Genomic DNA, 26,003 nt, shown 5'->3' with positions numbered 1-26,003 from the left:
GATACTTGGTCTCTACAAGTCAGCTAACTCTGAGATGAGCACTTCTGGCCCAGTTCCATCCCCTCCACTTCTCTTGAGATCTACATGTGTGTTTAATTCACCTTTGAAGATGTGACATTATGAACTGTCAACCACAGGTAATAAGGAATGGATGGTCAGTATCTCACCATGGTTTGGGGAGCGGTGAAGCCTAGAATTAGCTGCTCCTGAAGGAGAGGCTGGGAAGCAGTGGGTGTGGACGGCTCTGCTGGGCTGCGTGGGCCTGGGCTCAGTGTGACCTGGGTCCTGGTAGATGTCAGAGGGGGCAGTGGCTTCCAGGGAGATTGAAAACCACTGGGGCACCACTCAAGATGCTACATGCAAGAAACTAAGGAGAGACTATTTGGAGAGGCAGAAAGGTGTCTCTTTGTTCTAGAAGGCTCAGGGCAGGGGCTTTGTGATGTTTCTTGCTGGCCCTTGACAGTCTCTTGCCACAGTAGCATCAGGATGGGCCCAGAAGACAGTGTGAGTGAGCATGGAGCAGGGCCAGCCTTCCTCAGACTCTTCCTGCATCCCCGTAGCATTCAGCGCTCCGGCTCTGCTGGTCTGGATCTGGTGCCCTGGGCAGCAGTGCTGGTGTTCCATAGGCGTCTGCGTTTGTGTCTGCTGTGAAGTTAGAAGGTGCCAGTTTCAAAACCAGAGAAAAAGAAAGGGTGTATTAAAATGCAGTCCTTGTTTTAATGGTTGGTTACTGTAGTTATTTTTAAAAGAGAAAGATTTTGAGCAAAGAATCCCATCTTGAGGAGGGGCAGAGAGGAATTTTTATCATACCCAAAGAGGATGCTAATTGAGGCTTGTCTTCGCCAAGCGTTCTCTAGGGTTTTGGGGCTTTTTCTTTTGAAGGTTGCTTTTGCATTTCTGAGGATGTTTTTGGAGGCAGGCTTTTTTGAATTAAAATGATTCATCTGATGGGAAGCATTTTTCAAGGCCTTCACCCACAGGCTGTGTGGGGTGAGCAGAGAAGAAACACGGGGTGTGCAGACTGTCTCCCTGACTCCGCAGGGGAGGCGGGGGAGGCGTGGTGTGGAGGCTGCAGCATGTTTATTCCAACGTCGGGACCAAGGCCTGAGGCCCAGGGTTGAGGCACAGAATGCGGTGTGGACTCAGAGGGCTCTCCAAGGGACAGTGTTAGCTGGCCCAGCCCAAGCCTATCTTGGAAGTCCCTTAGAGGACAGCTCATTAACCACTCCCCTCCCCCTCGCTCAGGGTGCTCCGTCTGTAGCCCAGTGCACCTCGGGGTGCTACTGGTTACTCTGGATGGTCCTGCTGCAGAGGACAGGTGGGAACAGGAGGCCGGCAAGCCCCGACTGTGTTCAGACCCCGGGCTCTGGAGCATGCACAATGAGGACCCGGCGGGGGTGGGGGGAGCGGCATGACTCTGCCGGTGCTGTCTTGTCTGGGGCTGCCATGGCCTTGGGCCTTCCAGTGCCCTCCAGGGGGCTCACTGGATGTGTTAAGCATTCCCTTCTGAGCCTGGCAGAAGTCTCTCCTCCCAAAGCGCCTGCTTTGCCGTCGGCGGGGGTGGGGGGGTGGGGGGGGTGGGGTGGTTGGTCACTGAGAGTCGGCATGCCTGCATCTGGTCCACCAGGGCGGATCAGCACCAGGAGCAGTGTCCGCAGTGGCCTCCGAGGGACACTGAGTCCTCTGGCGCCCACGTGCCTGTGAGCAGAACAAGGCTCAGATACACAGGCACAGGGTGGAGTCTGAGCTTCAACCTCTGGAATTTGCTTGTCTTCTGGGCATGGATCTCCCAACTCAAAGGGCTCTAGGTTCTTTTGCTCCCCGTCATGTTGTAAGAATTCAGAATTCGTCTTGTCAGGGCTTCCCTGCTGCGGTGCTGTTGTTTCTGTGCATTCCGGGGGTTGAACAGCTTCCCTGGCCTCTATCCTTCTGAAGCTAGCGGCACCCCCGCCCCCGTGTGGCAGCCACTTATGTCTCCAGACCATGTGGGGAGTGCCTGGGGCTCCTGGGGAGTGGAGCTGGGGGTCCTCCTACTGGGGGGCTGCATCACTGTACACAGTAAGGTCGTGGCTCAGCGCTGCTGCCTGTGGTTTGGCTCTTTCTGGGTGTGGACTGTGAGAGTCACTTCTATGCTGCTTAAATTGTAACATTCAGAACCAGATGTAAGAGAAGTGCAAGCAAGTGGGTCGATTTCACTTTGGGGCACAAACTCTCCTGGCAGGTTGTGTGCAGCTGTTACTTCTCTAGGGTTTGTTGTGAGTGGGACAAACACTTCATTGCCTTTTTATGGTCACTCTTTGGTGCATTAGGGACCTAGAATATTCCTACCCTGCAGACTATGATGGGAACTGAGGTGCCCACATAAACACGACATACCCATATACACAGGTACATGCCTGATAGGCACACATGCAGTCACATACATACACATGCAGGCACACACATACACACCTCTGTACACACAGGCGCACACATGTACATACAGGCACACATACATGCACACATGTGCCCATATGGACACATGTGCATATGTAGCATCATTGAAATCCCACCAGCCAGCAATAACCAATGTTAACATTTTGATGTGCTTCCCTCAGCAGATACACTTGTGTGCTCTACACATAATTTCTTATAAGTGGGGTACCCTCCATGCTGTATTATGCCTCCGTTTTTTCATTTAACGTGTGTGTTTCTGTGCCAATAGTTGAAGACCATAAGTCATTTTCATGACTGCATTGCAGTCTCTTTATCACCGTTCTGTGGCTACATGTTTTTTTTAATGAATTAATTTTTTATTGGTGTTCAATTTACCAACATACAGAATAACACCCAGGGCTCATCCCGTCAAGTGCCCCCCTCAGTGCCCGTCACCCACTCACCCCCACCCCCCGCCCTCCTCCCCTTCCACCACCCCTAGTTCATTTCCCAGAGTTAGGAGTCTTTATGTTCTATCTCCCTTTCTGATATTTCCCACACATTTCTTCTCCCATCCCTTATATTCCCTTTCACTATTATTTATATTCCCCCAAATGAATGAGAACATATAATGTTTGTCCTTCTCCGACTGATTTACTTCACTCAGCATAATACCCTCCAGTTCCATCCACAATGAAGCAAATGGTGGGTATTTGTCATTTCTAATAGCTGAGTAATATTCCATTGTATACATAGACCACATCTTCTCTATCCATTCATCTTTCGATGGACACCGAGGCTCCTTCCACAGTTTGGCTATTGTGGACATTGCTGCTAGAAACATCGGGGTGCAGGTGTCCCGGCGTTTCATTGCATCTGAATCTTTGGGGTAAATCCCCAACAGTGCAATTGCTGGGTCGTAGGGCAGGTCTATTTTTACCTCTTTGAGGAACCTCCACACAGTTTTCCAGAGTGGCTGCACCAGTTCACATTCCCACCAACAGTGTAAGAGGGTTCCCTTTTCTCCGCATCCTCTCCAACATTTGTGGTTTCCAACTTGTTATTTTTCCCCACTCTCACTGGTGTGAGGTGGTATCTCATTGCAGTTTTGATTTGTATTTCCCTGATGGCAAGTGATGCGGAGCATTTTCTCATGTGCATGTTGGCCATGTCTATGTCTTCCTCTGTGAGATTTCTCTTCATGTCTTTTGTGTGGCTACATGTTGTTTGTTCCATGTTTTCATGATCATAAACAATGCCATAATGAGCCACCATGTTCCTGTTCAGTTATCACTTTAGGAAAACATCTTAGGGCGGCTCCATTAAAGCCTGCACATTGTCCTTCTACTTTACAGTTTATTGTGGGTGTTTAAGGCAGATCTGTGTTGGTTCTAGAACATGTGTTACAGCTGGAGTTCATACTCTCCAGACCTGGCTTCTCTCCCCACAGTTTTGAAAGTAGGTGTTAGGGAAGTACAGTAAGCTTACGCAAATGTGTGTGCATGAGTGTGTGGCATGGTGAACACATGGTGAGATCACCCCCACCCCACCAAGGACCCCTCCCAGAAGGCCCCATCAGTCTGACATGGGTGGGATGACAGCACTCCTCAAGCACTGCGTGGCTTTTGGTAACAGTGCACATGCATTTCTGCTTGGTGTGAACTGGGGAATGGAACTGCCAGCTCCTAGGGCACGTGTGTATTCAACCTGAGTAGGAAATGCCAAGCCAGCTCCCAGAGTGGATGCTGGTTTAGCCCTGACCATCGGCATATGACAGTCCCAGTGGCCAGCATCTGGTGTGTCTGTCGTTTCTAGCTTATTTGTTCTGGTGGCTCTTGGTGTCTCATTTTGGTTTTTATTTGCTTTGCCCTGGCAACTACTGAAGTTGGCTACCTTTTGGTATGTTTATTGAACATCCTGATGTCCCTTTTTTGTCTCTCCTGTTCAAGTCTTTTGCCTATTTTCCTGTTGGGTGGTCTGCTTTTGTTCTCTTATTGATTTTTTAGGAGTTCTTTACATATTGGGTGGGAGTCGTTTGTTGGATATGTGACTGGCATATATCTTTTTCACCTGGGTCTTGCCTGTTTACTCTTGGGGCTTCTCCTGGTGAGCCACAGCTTTGACCTGTATGCAATATGATGCACTGAGCTCCTCTTCATGCTGCATGTTCCTTGTGCTCTCACAGCAATCTGCACCCCACCCATGGTCACAAGGGCACTCTTGTGGCTACCTAAAGTTTCACTGTTTTCTAGCACTTCTCTGACTGTCCCCATGTGTTCTGTGAAGCAGGGTCGGGGCTTCATTCTCCAGGAAAGTCAGCGTCCTCTCCACAGCAGGGTCACCTTGCCATAAATCAAGTGACCATGTCTGTGTGGCTGTGTCTCTGGACTCTGTTCCTGCTTCTTGTCTGTTTATTCTGCTGCCTGTGTCTGCTGTCCTAAATGCCACAGCCTTCCAACTGGCCCTGCCACCTGCTCAGGGCCCTGGCTTCGTTCTTCCAGGCTGCCTTGGCCATTTTGAGTGAGATACCCATTTTAATATTTGATACCCATTGCCAACTGCCCTTCAGGAGCTTGTAGTGATGTGTCCTGCCACCAGAAGGGCTTGCCGGCACCCACCTCTCCCCCAGGGCTGCACATTCCAGCAGGCACAAAGTTGCATCATGCTGGTGTCTTTTTAGTTTGCAGTTTTAATTTTTATTTGTTTCCTCACTGGCTTCCAAGTTCTTCCTGCCTGTGGCATCATCTACCAGCCTTGTTTCTTATTCTGACTACTTTGGCCATATGCAAGTCAGAATTGTTTGTGTTGTCGGGTATGTCCACTATTTCTCCAGAAGAAGGGTGCACTAGTTTCCTATTGCTGCTGTAACAATTTACCACAACGTGCATGGTTTGAAACAATATGGCCTTTACTATCCTGCAGTCAGGAGGTCAGACCTCTGAGGTTAGTCTTGTGGGGCTAACACCAGCATCAGCGGGTCTGTTCTCCTTCTGGAGGCCCCAGAGGAAAATGTTTCCCTGCCTCTTGCTGCTCCTCAAGGCACTAGGTTCTGCATCCAGAGCTGGTGGCACAGCATCTTCAAACCTGTCTTCCTGACCCCACTTTCATAGTGATGCCTGCATCTCTGACATGACCCTTTGCTTCCCTCTTGAAAGGACCCTGATGGATCACCTGAATAACCTCCCCGCCTCCAGATCTTTAACTTAAGCCCATGTACAAAATCTCTTTTGCCATGTAAGGAACATCCTCAGGTTCTGGGTATCTTTGGGGGGACAGGCACTGTGTTGGATACTGCAGATTAGCAGGAAGCCGCTTGCAGATCCATGCTGTCCCAATCCTTGGGGCAGGTGGTCAGACTTGTGAGTGTGCACAGCCACCACTGCAAGATGGGCACTGTCCCCCCTGAGACTTTTTGCATACAACCCTCCTCACTCTGATGGATGTGACAGGAGACAAGGACTGATAAACATTGGCAGTGTGTTATCTATCCCTTTTCCGCCCAGGCTGGGCCCGATGTGGACACTGTCCAGCTGCTTGTCAAGGGCTGGGATGTGCAGTGGCATCCTACATCCTAAGGAACAAGTAGTCTGCCCACTTCAGTGAGACAGCAGAGTGCTCTCCCCTGGCATGTGTGGCCACACATGGCTGCTGGACAGCTTGACATGTGGCAGCTACGGTGTGTCTCCATGAGGCAGAGAAGAAACAGGGGACACCAGTTATTTTACCCTTGTCTCCAAGCCCAGCCCTTAAGTAAGCAGGAGTTTGCTGAACCCAGGGGGTCTGTTGTGTCCAGAGAAGTTGGTGATGGTGTGGTTCAGGGGCAGGTGCAGCCACCAGGTGCCTGGCATCCCGAACAGTGTCCTAATTGCTGCTATCCTCCTGGGAGGTACTGCAGGGGGCCATGGGGACAAGCCAGAATGCTCATTACTCAAGCTGTCTGTCCACACCCAAGGCTAAGCACCAGCCAAGACCTCGTCCCCCTGGTGGATCCACCTGTAGTCTGCATAGCTCCTCTGGGGGAAGAGGCTGAGGTTCATGTTTGCTGATTTATGCCTTTCTGGACCATTCCCTGGTCTCGCTGTCTTGCAGCACAGTGTCATCGGGTCTGAACATCTGACGGCAGAGCCATCGAAAACCCTTGACTGTTCTGTTGGGCCTAGCTTCATTTCCTCCAGGATCTGAGTCTGCAGGGCCCAGGGGGGTGTTATGGGTCCAGGTAGACCATGCAGCGGGGCTGCTTTGACCCGTCCTTAAGGTGACTTGCCTCACAACTCACATGTTTTCTTCAGTACCCCCCTGCCCCTCCTGCCCCTGACCATTTTCATGCACCTACCTGTCAGGTTTATTCCCACCTGCTTGTTGTGCTCTACCAGGTGGGGTCTTAGCAAATGCCAGCCTTCCTGGGTCACCTGCCTTGATGCCTGCCCCCCTGACACAAGAGGCTAGTAGTTTAATGGGGGCCCCATTTCCTTGCTCTGCCATTGGTCTTCCCCAGCCCACCAGGCCCACCTCTGTAGAGCTCTGAGACGTGGGTCTGGGGATGAGGTCTGGGCACCGACTCCCCGTCCCCACAGAGACCTTGGCTCCTCATGCCCAGTGAGCTAGCTTCCTTCCAAACATCTGCAGCCCCTGTGTTTATTCCCCAACCCCACCAACTTGTGTGGAGCAGGTGAAGCCATTCTAGCCACTCCTCCATTAGCTGCCACTTGGGCAGGTTGCCTCGGAAAATGGCCCCCGAGTGGCCTCTTTCCTGCCGCAGATTGTCCTTCTGGTCCCAGTTTCCTACTGTCTGACTCACAGAGACAGGTGATGTTTCTCTCCAGATGCAGCTCTTCAGGCACTGGCCATAGGAGGTTCCCCGAGGACCCACGCGCCAGCAGGGACATGCACCAGCACTGAGCCCTGCTGGAGTGGCCCATGTTGGCAGGTAGCAGTCCCACACCCAGGGGGCCGGCAGAACTCGGCTCTCTTCAGAGAGAGTCCCACACGTGCATCCTCAGTGTCTGAGTTGCGGCTCATCCCTGGTCCTCCAGTGGCTTCTAACACTTACTTGAGCATTCGCCCTGGTAGCAGGTTCCCCACCTGTTTGGTTCTCTGAAGAGGGACTTGAGGCCTCAGCTGGAACTCCCAGCTGTGCTGCTGTGAGCCTGTTGTGAGGGACGGCAGCCGGGGTTTGGTGGACGCTGCCACAGGGGTCACATACGTGTGGTTTGTCAGGTCTCCCAGTGGTCTCTCCTTCCTTCTGCCGCCCTGGACGTATGTGTAGTCAAGAAACACAGAGACCCTCACAGCAGCTACTTCATCTGCTGGCAGTCATGCTCCTACCCAAATAAGTGATGGTGTGTTCCCACCAGCCCACGGAGCTCTGCCGTGCTGGAGGTCTGTGCAGAGCAGTGCCAGGTGTGGTGCCTGCCTTGGGCCCTTGCTGCCATAGAAGCCCCTGACAACAGGGAGATGGGTGGGGCTGTGGTTTGTGTCCCCCGTGGCCAAGTCCAGTTGGAACTGATTTTCAGTTTTGTGAGGTAGGGGCTGGGGTGGGCAGGGAGGGGTCTGGGAGGCAGAGCTTCCAAAGCTGGCTTTGCCCTCAGCTGATTTCATCTTGATTGCAGTTGTGGTGACATGGGTAACATGCATGTTTCATCACTCCCTTGGCCCCATGTGCCCATCTCAGCCCCCTGTACCACCTTCCCCACCTCCCCTGCTCCAGTGACAGGGTCTGTGCACGTGCTGTTCCCTCTGCCTGGCACCTTCTTCTTGCTGCCCTTCCCGGCCCCTCAGGATACACCCCCACTCGCTGTCTCAGCTCTGCTGTCAGTCCTGGATGAGATGGATATCACTGTTGTTTCCCATTTCGGGTGGCACTGTGCATCTCGTGTGGTTGTTTTGTGAAGGTTTATCTTTTCCACCAGCCTCTACCCTGTGCACGTCATTGCTTGTCAGGCTGTGCACAGAGTGTGGCACTCAGGAGACCCCTGATGACGGGGACTGCGAACAAGGAGAGCACAGTGACATCCTCCAGATGACACAGCCAAGCATCAGGGCTGCAGCTCGGGGGGTCTGTGAAGCTCCATGTTCACGTGCCAGTGGGACACGTCTGTCTGTGGCATAAATTCAGACGTCACCTGCGTCTCAAACTTGCTCTGCTTTCTGCCCCTGCAGGCAAACTTCCCCATGCCGAACAATGAGCTTTTCTGCAGGTGGTCAATGGGACGGGGCTAGTGGCTGGCCCCCAAATATGACACACACTTGGTCGTTCTGACACTTGAGATTAGAAACTGTGGCATTATTATGTTTGGAAGAAACTGTAACTTTTTTTTAAAAAAATGTATTTACTTATTTTAGAGAGAGGGAGAGAGAGCAGGGGAGGGGCAGAAGGAGGGAATCTCCAGCAGATAACCCACTGAGTGCAGTGTGATGCGGGGCTTGATCTCATGACCCCGAGATCATGACCTGAACCTAAGCCAGGAGTTGGACACTTAACCAACTGAGCCACCCCAGAAGAAACCATGCCAGAATAACATTGACAGAAGTCAAAATAAAAGAAGAACATACCCATTTTCCATATATCTCTCAATCCCTTACACATGTGTGAGCATGTCACCTGTCAGGGTTACAACACAGGGAAAATACTTATATGCATGAGAACACTTGAGTGAAGGGAGGGGCAGAGGAAGAAGCAGACTCCCTGCTAAGCAGGGAGCCCAACGATGTGGCGCTTGATCCCAGGACCATGAGGTCATGACCTGAGCTGAAGGTTGACACTCCAGCGACTGAACCACCAGGCACCCCACCTCATTCCCCTTCTTGTTTGCTGGCATAAACACAGCAAAGCCTACGTGGGCTTTGCAGATGGGCCAGCATTGGGGGTTTGAGCTGCAAGTGGCTGGGCCAGGCCCAAGAGGGACATGTGGGGAGCCCCCCCACCACATCCTCGTGGCAGCTCATGTGTGCAGCCTGGCAGGGCCCCGATTCCTCTGTTTGAACTTTAAAATCTCTTGGAAACACATCCCCAAGCCCATGCTGATGGACTAAAGTGACCTAGCACCTTGCCTCATGCCCCACACACAGACCAGGATCTTGGGATGGCTGGTAGTGGGTAGGTGTGCTCAGACCTGAGCAGGCGGGGTTCTCTCCCAGTTCCGATCCCACTTACTCTGACTGTTGGGTGTTGTCTCTCTTATTTGGCATCTGAGAGTATAGGGGTGGTTGATGGACAGCTCACATATTTTCTAGAGTTGACAAGTTTTCCAGGTGTTTTTTTTTTTTTTTTTAGAGAATCAATACTTTTTGTGAAGTATGCAGTTTAAAAAAATTTTTGAACATGGTTCAGGCCACATCAAACACATGTGGGGATCCGGTTCAGCCAGCCAGCTGCATGATTGCTGTTCCTTCAGATTTTTCCAGACGTTTGCCTGGAGAGGACACAAAGTCAACTAGTAGTGAGGCTTGTGGGTGAAGTTTGGGGGAAGGTGCTCATCTCCACGTGGCCACCAGGGCTTGGACCGAGGTGGGAATATGGATGCGCAGGTCTGGGTGGGAGAGGTTAGCATTAGGATGCCTGGAAGGACAGTGGTCAGATGGTGGTGGAGGGGCAGGTCAGCTCAGGCCCCCATCAGGGGTGAGCCTGCTTGCCCAGGAGGGTGGACATCACGTCCATGTATTCCCCACTCCCATGATCCTGATGCAGATAGCAGTGGGGGACACTTCCTGAGTCTGGCACTAGCAGAGTTGCCCACGAGGGCAGGAGGCTACTGCTGCCACCCAGGACTGGCCAGCAGAGCACATTCTCCTCCCTGACGGAGGCCACACAACAGAGGGACTGGGCCTGCCATCCTTGGGTGGCCCCTGACGTGGCTGTAGATGAGACGTGTTGGTGGGACATGCTCCTGCCTGGCCTGAGTCCCAGGTGACCAGAGAGGCCCACCTTCCTCTGCTTTGGTGAGAGCTGCAGCCAATCCTTGACCTTGCAGCCAGGAGAAAACTGGACCTGGCAGGGGGACCCCACCCTACTGACCGGGCAACCTTGAGTGCGCATACATCCTATTGTCTGGGCTGCCCATTTTCCCAGAGGGACTGCTTTTATGTGACATTTCCTGATTCTTACATGTGCCACACATGAACGGGATGTGACTGACAGCACGCAGGTGGATAGGGCACATGCTGGGTCCTCATGTGCAGGGCGGGGGGAGATCGAGGTAAGGTCAGGGGAAGAGCCACGTTTCCCTCAGGTCCCTGGAGCTGCGAGTCCCCAGGGGGCCCAGAGTTGGCTGAGTGCAACCTTGGCATTCTTTCCCTGCCTGCGGGAGGTGGCACAGCAACCCTGTGGGGACCCCCCATCCCAAGGGACCCGCACAGCAAAAGTATCTGCTTTGGTGTCTGGGAGGCCGGGAAGGAGAAAGTCCAGCCCAGCCTGAGCTGAGGGTCTCCAACTGGTGGTCCGATGATGGCTGAGGCCACGCCAGCTGTGTCTGGAAAGAAAGAAGCAAAACAAGGATGCCTGTGTCCTCACTCCCAGCAGAGATTCCAGCCCAGGGACAGCCCAGCACATCTGGCCTGGCACCTGCTGTTTCTGCAGCTTCTCCCCTGGCGCTCCCACTGCGAGCACCCCGAGCCAGCCAAGGGAGTATCTGGGCGTGGGCAGGAGTGCTTGTTGGGCAGAAGGCTGCCTCTCCCCTGGGGTCCAAAGACCTTTTCCTGCTTTTGCATCATGACTTTGTTGCAAACATTTTAAAATCTGGAGATTTCACGTAAAAACCAGAATTTCTCTCTGTTTCTCCCTTGGAAAATGGAGGCTCTGAGAATGCAGAGTGACTCACACCTGAGCTACCAACTGCTGGGATCTGTGGCCCTTAGGTCTCAGGAGCCCGGGACAATGGCGACCCCTGTTTGGGGAGCCCATGTTTGAGATCTGTGATGTGATTGCCTCTGGGGGAAGGCTCTGTGGTGGCTGTGCTGGCTTCCCAGCGTTGTTGCTCATCTGATGGGGATTTGGAGACAGTGGTCGGCAGGACATGGACCGCGGGTGAGGACATGGGCGGCGGGTAGTTGTCACCATGGCTTCCCTCCATCTCCCCCCTCCTTCATCCCCTTCCTTCTCTGCAGCTGGTGTCCTTCCTCAGGTAAGGGTACAGCAATAAGCAGTAATAGCCTTAAGCCCACGTGTTTAGTGTACGTTTCTCAAATACATGTGAAAACAGGTGTTATAATGAAACAGAGTGTGCCCGTTTCTCTCAGTCATGTGGATCTAAAGTCATCTTGCAGTCTGTGGGGTGGGCAGCTGGCCCCAGGGGAAATGGTGCATGAACCAGCAGGGGTTTGGAGTCAGACAACTCAAGCCCCTGGTGTAGTCCTGGACACGCTCTGAGATTTGGGGTACAGTGCCTGCCCTGAGACCGTCAGGACACAGAGCACATGGTGGCAGCATGTGACCCAGCCTCATGGGGCAGCGGGAGGGGACCGATGATGGGGAGCATCATGGCAAAGCTGCAAAGTTGTGTCCACTTTTGGAGCTGAGCTTGTAAGGTGATGGCCCTCATGCCATCCGCAGCCCAAAGATGACCTGGACTATGTTTCAAATATTTCGAAGCTGTTGCCAATGTTCAGAGTTGGCATTTTGACCCAAACATCTTATTTTCTGGTTTTTGGCTGTGCCGGTCCTGCTGAGAGGCAGGATGGTCGGAGTGGAGAGATAACCGTGCCCTTTACTCCTGCCAGGGGCCATCATCCCAGCTAGCTTCCCCTGGGGACACCTGCTGGCAGCCTGTTTCCTGGGAATGCCCTCCTCCTGCTGGGGAGCAGGATCTTCACTGGGCACAGAAAACCAGGGTGCTGGCCGCTGAGGAGATAAGTTTGGACTCAGGCCTCAGGAGGTGCCCAGAGGGAGCAGGACGTGGCCTCATCACTGATAGGGACATCCAGAGCCAGACACCCTTCTGCTGCTGGCTGTGGGATGTGGACCTCTATCCGGTCTCGATCTGCGTTGTCCGCTGGGTCAGGATGGGTCTGTAGCTGCAGCTTCTCCAGGTGGAAGTTAGCCACCGCAGGAGGGGCCTTCCCGTCTAGTCTGCATGCTCTGGGGTGCCTTGGCTAGGCCATCAACACTCACCTTGGGGCTTTGTGGAAGTCACGAATCTGCAGGAGGAGGCTCAGCCTCCCATAAACCTGTGTCCTTATCAGTAAGGAACGGTGGTCTCCACGGTGGGCTGCTTTCCTCTGGAGGTGAATGCCCCCTGGGCTTCCAGGATTTGGGCCCAGGATGATGGCACTCCGCTTGTCACCTCCATGTCACAGGTTGGGGGTGGGGCAGCAAGACCTCCTGCAGCTCCTCAGAAGGAGGCTCCCGAGGCCCCCACAGCATGTGTCCACTGATGCCACTGGTCAGAGCCTTTGCTCTGAATGGCAGAGAGCAGGTGTACATTTGTCACAGAGCTCTGTCCTGCCCCTTACAGGGGCACTCAGGGCCCTGTTTGCTGAAGGGGGGCTGCAGGAGATGGCAGGCCAACAGCCTTCCTGGAGCCATGAAGGGGGACAGGGGATGGTGCCAGGTGGAAGGCACAAGTCATCTCTGAGTCCCTTCCCTAGGGTGAGTGTTTCCTTTCAGTCTGGCCTGCTGGCTGGAAGCCTGGCATCCTGAGTCCCGGGATCAGCCACATATCCTCGGGGCTTGGCTGGGAGCTGCCTGCTGTGTGTTACTCCACGTTATCCATGGCAGCAGATGTGATGGGGCCCAGCTGTTCAGGGGGCGTGCCGGCCCTTCCTTGGAAGAACCGGTACCGGGTGGGGGCCCTCCAGGGAGTTTCCATGACCTGTGCTCCTTGGATGTGCAGGGTGGAGGGCTGAACCAGGCGCTGTCCCACATGACGCTTAGATCGGTAATTTATTCTACGATGATAATAGGTTGTTGATCCAGTAACTTTTTATAGTTCACATAAAAGACTCTTGTTCTCTGGGAAACCATTCCTCATTTCTGGGCAGGACAGGATCATGTTTAGACGTTGGCATGGCCCTCCTGTGCTCTGTGGGACAAACCCACACTCGGGGGCTGGGAGTCTGACCTGGGCCTGTCTTGCTGGGTCGGGCAGCAGGGCCGCCTGCCTCTCCTCCCGAGTCTCCCTATCCTCCCTATCCTCCTGAGTGCCGGGGGTCCAGCTCCCTCAGCAGCCCCGGGGTCCTTGCTGAGGCGAGGCGAGGCCAGGCCATGGCTCTCCCACACGCAGGAGAGAAGAGGAGCAGAGTGAGGAGAGAACTGGTGTGGAGGGATGGGAGAGGCAGGAGGAAATAGAGAACATGTGAGCACAGAGAGCAGCCACCACGTTGCATGGGGCTGAGAGCAAGCTCTGAAATCAACTCTTGTGTTCAAGTCCTGGCTCCATCACATGTGAGCTGTGTGGCCCCAGGCTGGACCCTTGAGGTCTCTGGTCTCAGCTTCCTCTGAACAGTGGGCTGATGTGAGGGCCGCACCGGCGGACGGTGTGAGGCAGGTGCAGCAGAGTGGAGTGTGGTGGCTGGCACTGCGCAGCGAAAAGCTCTTGGGCAAGGCACTGCCGTGCACGACCCTAACTCTTCTCAGGATCTCCCGTTCTGCTCCACCCGACAGTGTTTGCACAGTCATACCCCACCCACCTCTCTGCCGCTATATTGATAAACTTCTTTTCAACCTAAAGGCCCGCTTTTCTAAGTAGCTGTGGCTGGAGATTCTGGGAATGGAATGCCTGTCCTGGCATTGTCTGGTGTACGTGCAAAGTCTATGTACCACCCGAAATGATCTTGTGCAGCAGGGGTGCTCAGAGGAGCGGTCTCCTGGCAAATGTCGGTCATAGGATCCATGCTGAGCCACGGGACATCATTGTGAGCCACTGAGTGTGTGCTATAGGGGCTCCCGTGCCAGTGGCAGGGAGAGGGGGACTGAACTGGGGGCCTCCTGTGGGAATGGATCCTGTTGGATGGGACTGGCCTTGCCTCTCCTGGGTGCTGGTGGTGGGATGGGCAGCCCCCTGGCCCAGAGGCAGAAGTAGTGCAGTGGGAGGTGCAGCTGGAGAAGGTCTGAACTGATACTGGGAAAGTGGGACGATTGTTTCTGGCTCATAGATGTCACACTTGGTGGTCAGGAAGTTGTCCTTCCTCTGCCTTGGCTTGGTCTTGTCCCTGTGGTCTGGTCCCGATGAAACTGGGCGAAAAGACTTCTTTTGCAAATGTTTGGAGCTTATACTGCACCTTACGGTTCCAGGCATTTGTGCAGGAGGCTGTGGACTCAGCATGTCCCACTAGGGCGGCATTTACTCGCTGACTACCAGCGGCCCACGATACAACCGCATCCTGTCCCTGAGTGAGAATCGACAGCATTGCATTGTGGTTCTCAGTGGGACACCCTGGCGCATGTGTAGCTGGGAAGTGCCTTCCTAGGGTTGCCAGGTGTCCGGAGCTGCTCACATGAAATGCAACTAGCTGTTTCTAGCCCAAATTTCCAGATCATGAACTGTGGCCTACTTCCATGTTCAGTGTTGGGGTTCAGCTGGATGGATGATGGTGGTCCATCCTCCTGTGATGTTCACACCTGTGTGAGATGTAGGGTTACACTGATGTGCTCCAAGAAACAAGAAATCCTTGTTCCTTTGATTGATGCCAGCAACAGCCAATGGCATGCTCCATTTCATTTTCTGCTATTTATTTGAAACAACTTGGATGTTTGTGTTTAAATGGGAAATTTCTGCTAGGTGTCCTCTCTGTAAATGATTAGAAAATCCCAGTAAGGACATACTTTCTGGAGTGTACAATTTTTGGGAGAGCAGTAGATGTCCTTTTTTTTTTTTTAAGATTTTATTTATTCATGAGAGATACACACAGAGAGAGGCAGAGACGCACAGGCAGAGGGAGAAGCAGACTCCCTGTGGGGGAGCCTGATGTGGGGCTCGATCCCAGGACCTCAGGATCATGACCTGAGCTGAAGGCAGGTGCTCAACCACTGAGCCATCCAGGTGCCCCAATGGCTTTATAGCCTTTCCTGACCAACATATGCTAATCAGAGAGGGTGTTCTGTCCGGTGCTGGACAGAACACCCTCTTGAGACCTGCCTAGAGATGGGCTGGAGCCCATGCCAGAGGGTGGCTGTAGCCTCTTCTGTCCCCCCCACCCTAATTCACATGGTTTGTGTCGCTCCTCCAGAGACAGAGATCACAGCTTCTGTGCCCTGGGAGCTCTGAGCTGTGGGCCTCCCGACCTAACTGGGTGTGTCTACACAGCACTCCCTTGATTAGACTGGAAAGGACAAGCTCTCAGGAGTAGAGCGGAGGTGGTTACTGCCCACACCACCAGCTGGAAAGGCTGTACTCTGCCCCCCTGACCAGGAGCCCCCTCCCTGTGTCTGATGGTGCACGGTCTCTGCTGCAGCTGCCAGCTCAGGGCCCAGCTGGTGTCTGAGGGAACCGGAGCGTCCAGTCCTGGGAAGGGCCCAGTGGCCTGAGCTGCTCCAGCTCCCACCACCTGCTCCAAGAAGTCAGGGGCCACCGACCAGCCATGAGTCACAGCACATTTCCGCGTCTATGTCCCCATCCGCCCCTGAACTCTGCCCCAAAGGGCGCTCTGAAGCCCGCACACCTTTTGTTGGGAGCAGGAGTGCTGTGTCCTCAGGGAGTTATTGCCCTGGTTCACATCATTGTCACTGACACTGGGGAACCCAGGGATGGCTTCCAGGGCTCCTGGGGGTGACAGTGAGGCAGCGCCACATTGCCAAGTCCAGGTCGCTCCTGCAGCAGAGACAGGCTTCTCTTTCCAAGGACTAGCCGGGGAGAAAAATGCACCAACGAGCTTAGATACGGCAGGGGGTGGTCTCGGGACAGAAGGCAGAGAGAGAGGAACTGAGGTAAGAGCCCAGCACTCGAGGTCATGGGCAGCCTGGAAGCAGAGTTCTAGGACACATCCTCCTCTGAGGCCCTCCCATGGGGTCACACCTGCCCCACTGCTAGACCAGGGCGTCACGGCCGTGTACTCTGTGCGCTGCTTCCTGCCCACCTGGCTGGCTCGCGGATGTCTCGCCCTCGTATTGATGCCCCTAGGTGTTACACGTGTCTTAGTTATTTTTTCTCAGAGCCATTCTTTGTTCATGGCTGCTCACTTCCACCAGTGTGCCCTGCCAGATCAGGAAGGTCTGTGTCGTTAGAAGCTCCTCCCTGGTTTGGAAAGGCTCTGGTATGGCTTTTGTGCCCCGAGAATGACAGGAGCTTGTTTCAGGAGTTGCTGGGGCTGTGCTCACATGCCAGGGCCTTTGGCTTTTGGTCATACAAACCGTTTCCTGTCCACCTCGGTCAGACCTGCCGCTGGACCGCTACCTGCTTGTCTGCAGTTGGTATTTATGTTCTTAGCTCTGCCTGTTGAGCTTTCATCTGCTGGGCGTGCACAGTCACCTGAATGATACTTCCCTGGGGATGGTGACCAGCTTTGCCAGCTCCATGTCTGCTAAGCACATTTATTTCAACATCCCCATGGCTCATTCCTGTATGATTATTGGGATCCTGAGAAGTGGCAGTAACATCTTCACACTTGCCTTGCTCACTAGTGAGTTAAATAATTCCTTTAATACGTGTTCATTTCAGGTCTGTTGGAGAGTCATGATTTCACCTTTGTGAAAGATGCTCTCTTAACACGTGGGAAGATAATTGAAAGGGAGGACTATATATTCTTTATTAAAAGAATGTGTGTGTGTTTAAGGCCTAGGAGAAGTTGGATTAGGCTGTTTTACTTGTGAACGTGTATAACAGAGTAGCAAACTGGAAAATGTGGGGGGGTTGATGGAGATGTATCCCAGCTCAGGTGGGGAGGCTGCCCGAGCACCTGTGTCATGCACGGTTCTGAAATGCACATGGTGGGTTCTGTTCCTGCATCCTCTGAGTCATACCACTCACCTTTCAGGGAAATAGCATCGTTTTTAATGTGGTTTATAGGCGAGTTCAAGATCATCAACACGACCCCATTGTTATTAGCAGCCACAGAATCAGGCTGTAAAATAGATCAGAATTTTACAACCTTTCCAACCCATACCATTATCTGCATAAAAATAAAAGTATTAGACTCTCTGGTGTGGCCCCCTGGGACACACCTATAATTGCAATTTTCTGAGTATCTGCAAATCCTGCAGCTACAGGTTTATATTGCTATTTCTGTTCTGTACTTTGTGTAATGAAAACAATACATTTCCCTCCCAGTTGAGGAGGGCTGATCTGCGTGGAAGCAGTGCTAATCTGTTCTGATTGCCAGCCCTTTGTTTCAGATGAACATTAGAGGCCAAACTTCAGTTCACAAATCAGGAAGACTTTCTGGCTGTAGGAACACTTACATGTGTGGCACTGGAAACAGGGACCAACAGAGAGGATTGATTTCAGGATCACCAGCCACTCCTTCTACCCTTATGGAGACTGTGTTGGCACTGCAGCTCTGGGTGTGCGGGCCATGCAAGGCAGGGAGGGCCAAGAGGGGAAGGCAGAGATCTGTCGGGGAGAGATCAGCAGACCATTGCTGAGGCTGTGTTTTAAGTTCTGATGCTCTTCGTTTTTATATCACAGTACAGATGACATCAAAATTAAGTTTGTAGAACATTTCTGAAAAATTTAAACCAGGTGTCTAGGGAGAAATAATTTATAACACAAATATTCCATGAGCAAGAGGCATCTGGGAAAAAAGCATCTCAGAAAGAGGTCTAGGAGCAAAGTCTGACTGTTTGATGTGGGTGGAGGATGGAATGTGACACAGGGGCTGCGGCTGGACCCTCCGCAGAATAAGGGATAACTGCTTCTTTCATTTCTGGCCCAGACCACACAAGAGATCCTGTGCTTCAGTGAGGACAAAGCATACACCTCAGGATGCAGACGTGGGTGTTGGCAGAGCCACCAGGGCCCCAGAAGGTGGGAGGAAGCCCCCGGGAGGAGCAGGGTCCTGGGTGTGCCTTGTGTGTGTGCTTGTGCAGGCAGGAGGTGCTGGGGAGCCGGGGGAGGGGTCATATTTTCCACTGTGGTGACAGTAACAGTCAGCTGCCCAGGGGCTCCTCTGCTGCACAGGAGGATTGTACATGCTGTGCAGAAGTCAGGTCCTCCTCATGAGGCCTAAATCCCGAAGCTCTGCTTAGCCAGGCACATACCTGCTCCCCCCTCAAGCCTGTGCTCCTCCAGCTGGAAAACATGGCTTTCTTAGAGTTGATCTGATGTGGTTTAACCCATTTAAAACCTCTTATTTCAGGATAAGGTTAGAGTCACAGGAGCTTGCAGAAGTGGTAGGAAGAGGACCGCCCTACCCCGTACCCAGTCTGCCCTGTGGTTAGAGCTGCTCTAACCCATTGTGTAGCTGCAGAACCAGAGGAGCATTGGCTGTCATTTGAAGTCAGGTGGGGCTCCCAGAACCACCATGGACACTGTGCTGCCCACCTGTTCTACCCTGCAACGGTCTCCTGTTGCACTGCCTCATCCTTAACCAGTATACTGCCTTCCATCTGGAGGATCCGTCCTCCTGAGAAAGACAACCACAGTGTGTCGCCTTTTGAGCTTGCCTTCTGTGACGTGGCCGAATGCCCGAGGCCTGTCCAGGTTGTTGCTATATCAGGTATAGGTGTTTGTGAGGGCGGGTGGTAGCCCCTGGCAGTGGGGTTCCCAGTGTGCTCAAGCACCCACCCCCTGCTCAGGAGGTTATGGGTGTTCCCAGGTGTTGGCTTGAGCAAGTAGAGCTGCTATGTTGAGTCATGTGCAGGTTTTCCTGTGGAAACAGCTTGCATTTTTCTGGCATAAATACCCAGGAATGCAACTGTTGGGTCATAGGGTAAGGATTCTTAATATTTTTTAAAACTTCTAGGCTGTTTTCCAGAGTGACTGCCTTATTGCACGTTCCCACCAGCCTGGTGTGAGCAGTCAACACCCATGTGCTCGTCAGCATCTGTTACAGTGCCTGGTTTTTATTCCTGGTATTCCCACGGGGGTCTTCACTCCCTGATGGCTGGCAGCTTGACATCTGCTCTCGGGCTTTCTGGCTCTCTGTGTGTCCTCTTCTGTGTGATGTCTCCTGCCTGCCTTTGTCCATTGTCTAACTGGATTCTTGGGTTTTTTTTTTAGAGTTGAATTGTGAGAATTCTCTATTCTAGACATCACTCCCATGTCAGATATGTGGTTTGTCTTCGTGTCCTCTTCACGGGGTGTTTCAGAGAGCTGAAGTTTTTAATTTTTAGAAGTCTGATCTATTGATTTTAAAAATTTTATGGATTGTATTTTTGGTGTCCTAGCCAACTACTCTTTGATGGGCTCTGGGTATGGACGGTTTTCTCCTGTGTTACCTCATAAATTCTTATAGTTTCATGTTTAATGCTTCACAGAGGATCCATCTTAAGTTAATTTTGTATAAGATGTGACATTAGGTTGAGGGGTGTGTGTTTCTGTATGTATTTGCCTGTGGGCGCCCACTTGCCCTGGTGCTGTGTGTGGGAAGATCTATGCTTCCTTCATGGAGCCACCCTGTTGCTCCATCAGATGTGAGTTCACGGCACCATGCGGGGTTGTTCCTGGGTTCTCTACTCTGTTCTGTCCAACTGGGGCTACCAGTCAGGACCTGTCTTTGTAACTCATTTTCCTTCAGGAAACCAGCCTATGTGCTGGGGCAGTCGTGTGATCTTGGGCTTGTAAGTGCACATGGAAGGTACTTTCTGGAGCATCGGAACAGACACGAATGGCACTTGGTTCTTTAAGGAGCCTATTTTCTAATGGGAGGAAATGATTCAAGAAAACTGAGGATCCCGTGTTTTGCAGAGGAAATACATTATTGCAACTTGTGTGAATTTGTCTTCATTTAGATGAATCCTGATGTGTTTTCCAGCGTCCTCTCTCAGACTGGAATGGGAGGGCAGTGAGGGCTGGCTCCAAGGGCGAGGTGAACACTGAACATCGGGGCCAGGAAGGTGCCATGACCCCACGTGCACCTCACTGGAAGGGGCAGCAACAAACACAGTGTCTGTGGCTCAACACAAGAGCTTCCTTTTATTAAAAAACAAGAATCTCTGCAACTTCTTTGCGTGAAATGGGGATGGAGACTTTTGGAAACATCCCCGAAGTCCAACACCAATAAGAGTGCACGCACAGCTGCCTTCGCCTCCACATTCCTGCCCACTTTGGCTCCCCTGGTTTGCTCCATGCTGCACACAGGGTCCCGTCTGGCCCCGTCTGGCACACTTTTCCCTGAAAGCTTCAGGACTCGGTGTCACCAGGGCCAGGGATGACTCGAGGTGGGCTGCAGACCGTGTGGGACTTGCCAGCACCGTCCCCCGTGTGCGCCCCCCCCCCCCCCAGGTGCCGGCAGACGTGCTGACTGTGAGTTCCCCACCGGGGGTCCCAAGTCCTCAGGACAGGGGATGGGAGAGGCCCTGCAGGATCGCACTGGGAGTTCAGTTCCCTCTGGAGTGTCCCAGAATCCCACAGGGCAGTGAAAAAAAAAACAGAGAAACTCATTTTTAGAGTCGTGCGAGCCCCACGTTCCCACGGCCCCTGGTCCCCAGGGCTCAGTGCACATCTCTGACCTGGTCCAGGCTGGCCATGGTGCGTGTTGACCTCCAGGCCGTGCTCAGCTGCAGGTGGATGGAAGAGGCAGGTGGGGAGGTTGGGCTGTCACCTGAAGACAGACATGAGCTCCTGCAGGCACCACACGTCTGCATCGTGTGCTCCCGACATGTCCCTGGACAGGACAGACCCACGTCCAGCTGAGTCCAGCTCAAAGGGGCCTCTGGCCTGGAAGGGCTGGGGAAGGTGGAGGTTCAGGCGACATTTGGACGGGGAAGGGGTGAGGGGCCTGTGTCAGGGTCTTGAGGGTGTCCTCAGATGACCTGACTGATGCCTTGAACGAGGGTGCCTGTGGTCCAGATGCAGCCTGGGGTGAAGGGGACCTTGTGTGCATGTGAGCACAGCACGCAGACGTGTTCTCAGTGTCCCTGCACTGCCCACCTGTGTTGGGCCCTGGCTGGGGGTGCTGAGACCCCAATCCACTGGGTCACAGGCCTCACTCCCCCACCTCGACCTTTTGCCCTTTCTGGAGGTGATCAGGGCCCTGCCCCTGCTGCTGGGGCCTGTGTGAGCATCCATTGGGAGGGACTGCGCCCACTTTCCCATGCTCACAAAGGCAAGAAATGTCCTCCAACACCAGGACTTTGAGGCTGATTGAAGGGTTTCCTCATCAGCTTCCAACATGACTTCCATTTGTCTTACTTTCCTCCAAGCTGGGACATCTCAGCCATTTGGAGCCCTGGCCCCCAGCTTATGAGATGAGCCAGGTGACGTTCCCGTGCACCTTCCCCTGTGCTGGGTTTGGGGCCTCTGTCTCCTTCCATTGCTCTACTGAGGTCAGAATTAAGGACCATGGAGCTTTCTGTGTGTTTGCTTGGGGCAGTGACAGCAAGTGTCTCCTCACCTTGTTTGTAGGAAGAACTATATACTTGGGTGAAAAGCAAACAAGTTTCTAAGCAAGGAACATTTACAGGTTATCTGATAGATTTTTCTCCTCTCTTGATATGTGTCTCCCAGAGCAGACGCCTTTCTGAACATTGATTATGAACAGTAGGCAATAAATACTTGACTACTCCCATTGACATCTACTGAACGGTAGGGTTGTCCAAGGGAGTATTCCTGCAGGAGGCACTCTGCGGTCTGGGTGACATGGAAGGGGGGTTTGTCTGTGGCAGTCAGGGGGCAGAGAGCAGGGCTAGCTCTCTGCTGGAAGGCCCTCTCTCTGTCAACTGCAGGCCTCGGCTTTGGGGCACAGGAGGGGTTCAGATAATGGCTCTCCCCATCACCCATGTGAGCACACCCCATTCCCTGGTCATGGCACATGCAAGGCTGCTGGGCGTTGACGCCTCCCACATTTTTCCGGAAAATCAGGCCATAACATGGATGACTCACCTTCCTCTTTCTGGCATCACTGCTCCCCGTGTGTTCATAAATCATGCTCCTGGGAATGTTTTAGGCCTCCTTTCTTGGAGACGTGATGAGGGCTTCTATTCCAGTTGCATTGCAAACTCAGACATGGGGAGGCGGTCTGCTGTTCTCGTGCCAGGAGGAACCTTGGATGTCAGAATCGGACTTTCCCAACTCTGGCAGGGTGTGACCTTGGCTTCGGACCCAGGGAGCGCCGTCTGCCCCTCCACCCTCTCGACCACACACATGCTGGCTTGCTGCATTCGGGGATGATTGTTAAATCCCCTCGAATTTGGATCTGGAGCCAGAGGGTTGGGACTAGGAGGGGTCCCTTCTGCCAGAAGTGAGGGGAGCCGGCTCCACACTGCAGGCAGTGGGAGAGAGCACTGCTTCTTCCTCGAGGCCTCAGCACACTGGTCCCGTGTAATCCTGGCTTCAGTCCACTCTCCAGTCCTGCCTGGTGTCCACCTGCCTTTCCAGGGCACAGGAACACTCTAGTGCACCTGCCTGTGGACAGTGACACCTGATGTGTCCTGGAAAGTGAGTCCAAGGCCATTCAGGGCCGAGGACGCCTCAGTGATTCCAGGTGGAGGTCACCACCTGGTCCTCATTTGTACTTTGGATTTTGTGGGATTGCGTGTTGTGGTTACCCTGTTAATGACCTTCTGTGTTCCCAAGTGGCTGCAGGATGGGGCTCTCTGTATCTGAGTGCAGTGTTCACGGCAGCTGGGACATTGAGGGGATGGGCGGGGGAGTGAGGGGTGGCGGGGAGGAACGTGTGTCTCAAATTTAAGAGCTTGAGAAGCCCAGGCACTGGCCCCAGCCCGGGTTCTGCCTGTGGTGGCTCCAGGGATGGGTGATGCACTTGTAAAACCAACCTCTGTGGTGAGCGTGGGAAAGAGCACCAGAAGGTGGCCCAGGTGGCACTAGGGACAAGGTCAGAGTCTGGGAACAGAGTAAGAATAAACAGAGGTTTAGCCCTTTGAGGGTTTTGCATGGATCTCTTGAGTCTGGGCTGTGCTGCTTGGGCCACTCTGCCCTCTCTTAGGGTGTGAGGTTCAGCTAGACTCATCTCCCTGAACACCAGTCCCTCTGCCCTGACCTGGCATGTACTCGGAGATTTCTGAGGCACATTCTTCTGCGGTCCAGTGCCATGGGCCGTGCCGAGTGGATATCCCCATAGGTGCTCTTGGAAATCAGGAATTGCTCCTACCTGTCTGGAAGGGGGTGTTTCCACCCTGACTCACACAGTGAGTACTTTCACATGCTGTGCATGTGCAAGGGGCTAACCCTGGGGGACGGATGGCATTCCTGCTGCATGAGGCCTTACTCTAGTGGAGGGACATAGGCGATAAGCAGATGGACAGGCAATAACCAGGGATGTTTATATAGTGTTGAGCGCTGTGAAAAGATGAACCAGGTAAAGGAGACAGCGATGGGGAAACATCTCTAGGAGGTGAAAATGGGAGTGATTGGAGGAGCCAGCCATGGTCCTGGGCAGGAAGGTTCTACAGAGTTTCCAGGCACGGGCAATTTTGAGAAACCCCATAATGTATGACAGTAACCATTAAGATACCAGAAGGGAAAACAAAAGGAATAAGGATAACATTTGCCCAAATATCAGGGATAAATGGTATTAATATAATTGTGTTGTGCACTTGGGGTCCGTCATCCATGGTTCTAGCACGAAGAAGATGATGGATGAGCCATCTGGTGTTTGCTGTGGGTCCCGAGGGTACCTGTCAGGGCTGCTATAGGCCCAGACCGGCACCCAGAAAGAAGAGCTTATGTATCTGGTGCTGGGGTGACAAGGGAGCTGTCCATCCAGTTGCTCACCTGCCCTGCAGAAGGCTGACTGCCACGCTGGCACGTGAAGCCCCACGATGGAGGTGGGGGTGGGGTCTCGAGAGCAGATGAGACAATGGAGTGAGTGGCAGGCGGCCACAGGAGAGGTTCTGACTTAGTTATTGGGAATCTGTAACACATCATGTGTCCAGGAGCAGCCCTGGCTTCCCGGCAGTGCTCCAGCTCCCCGAGCTTCCTGTGAGTGGCTCCTGGCCAACCCCCTGTGATTTGTTTTGGGCAGAGCAGCTGCAGTTAAGTGCCCCTGCTGGCATCCCAGAAGAGTCCAGGGGCTAGAAGTTTCTCTTTTGGGGGGAGAATAAGAGTCCTAGGAACAAGGTTGCTGGTTGAGCTGGTCACTTGTTTGTTCCTTTGTCCTCTTCTTCAACCAGTCTGTAGTGAGTGCCTGCTGTGTGCCTTCTCTGGCCAGGCACGGGGGATAGAGCAGCACACAGGTTGGACAGGGGCTCGTTGTGTGCTCTTACTAAGAGGAAGGGGTGTGGGTTGCCCAGGTTGGTGCCGTTTTGAATGAGCAGGAAGGCTGCTCTGGGAGTAACATGCAGCACAGACCTATAATAAATGGGGGCAGGCATGTGTTGTTATGGGGGAAGGGCATTCTCATGGGAGGACACGGTAGGTGCAAAGGCCCTGTGGCAAGAGCCCTGGCTTCTGGGCTGGTGTGGACAAAGGAGAGGGAGATGTGAGGTGGGCCAGATGTCATGGCCCTCTGTGACCATGACAGGGTTGAGATGGAGTCAGTGGCCCCTTGGGGCATCACCCCATGGTCCTGTGGGCTGTGGGTGGGGAGTTGAGCTCAGTGTCGGAGCCTGGCTTCTTCTCCAGCGGCCTCATGAAGCATATCCATCCTTTCATTTCAGTCCCGCAGGCAGCGCAACGAGGCCACCAACAGCAGCAACCAGGTGTTCCTGTACTGTGCCTTCCTGGACTTTAGGTACTGCCTGTATGGGGCCCCCTGGGGCAGGGTGGGGGAGGGGAATGGTGCCCAGGGCCAGGCCCTGCTGCACGCTGGTCCAGGTTATGACCTGGGTCATGATCTGGGTCACCCTTCTGGAGCCTCACTGTTGCATTATCTGTAAAGCCGGAACATTCAGGACATGGAGCTGGAGAAGGGACAGGTTTTCTCTGGAGACCACATTGGGACCTAGTAGGACTCAGCCCTTAAAGCCCGGGGTGCACTTCAAAATACTCAGCCAGTCTGGCCGAGGCAACACTGGGGCCTCGGGATGGTCCCATCAGTGCTGGCTATCTGAGGTTTCATGTCGTGCTGGTAAGGTGGCTGGGAGGGGCTGGGTGAACCCCTCTTTCCTGGTAGGCATGGAAATGAGAATGCCCCCAGTGTGTGCTCCCAGGGACACGAGCACCCCTCCGGGATGGCCACATTTCTCATCTGCTACGTCCACAGCTTAAAATAGAATGTAAAGCAGAGAGAAACTCCTGCCTTTTAATTTGTTCACCTTTATAAAAGCTTTCCCCAAGGGTCCTGCCTTTGGCTGAGGCAAACATCTGTCTTTGCTGATAACTCAAAGTTGTCATTTCTGAATAGACCATGGAAACATCTTCTTAGGAATTTGAAAATACAGAGAGAGACACCGTAGAAAATTATTATCACTGATATTCTTACCATAAGAAGAAACCACAGTTAGCACTTGAGCATGTTTGTTCCTGGTCATTTTGGTCTGGATTTATACTTTAAGAAGCGACACAAGTCCTAAATCAATTCTGTAAAGAAGTAAAACATAAGAAGGCAAAGATGCCTCCATCTGTTCCCCTCATACCCCCTCTCTAGAGGTGGCCAGTCTG

At 53.2% G+C, this 26,003-nt stretch overlaps 1 protein-coding gene across 3 annotated transcripts in view; it reads left to right on the top strand.

Moving 5' to 3' along the window:
- The window catches only part of ADGRD1 (adhesion G protein-coupled receptor D1), a 122,516-nt gene that overhangs the window by 57,502 nt on the left and 39,011 nt on the right, over positions 1–26,003 (top strand). For all 3 annotated transcript variants that reach the window (XM_038574712.1, XM_038574710.1, XM_038574711.1), the window contains one exon: positions 25,061–25,134. In XM_038574712.1, the coding sequence (XP_038430640.1) occupies positions 25,061–25,134 (74 nt within the window). The remainder of the gene's footprint in view (positions 1–25,060; positions 25,135–26,003) is intronic.

The sequence above is a fragment of the Canis lupus genome, chromosome 26 (genome assembly GCF_011100685.1).
Source record: "Canis lupus familiaris isolate Mischka breed German Shepherd chromosome 26, alternate assembly UU_Cfam_GSD_1.0, whole genome shotgun sequence".
In the NCBI taxonomy this organism is placed as follows: Eukaryota; Metazoa; Chordata; class Mammalia; order Carnivora; family Canidae; genus Canis; species Canis lupus.
Note: the sequence above shows the minus strand (reverse complement) of the source record. Positions and strands in the feature narration are given on the sequence as shown.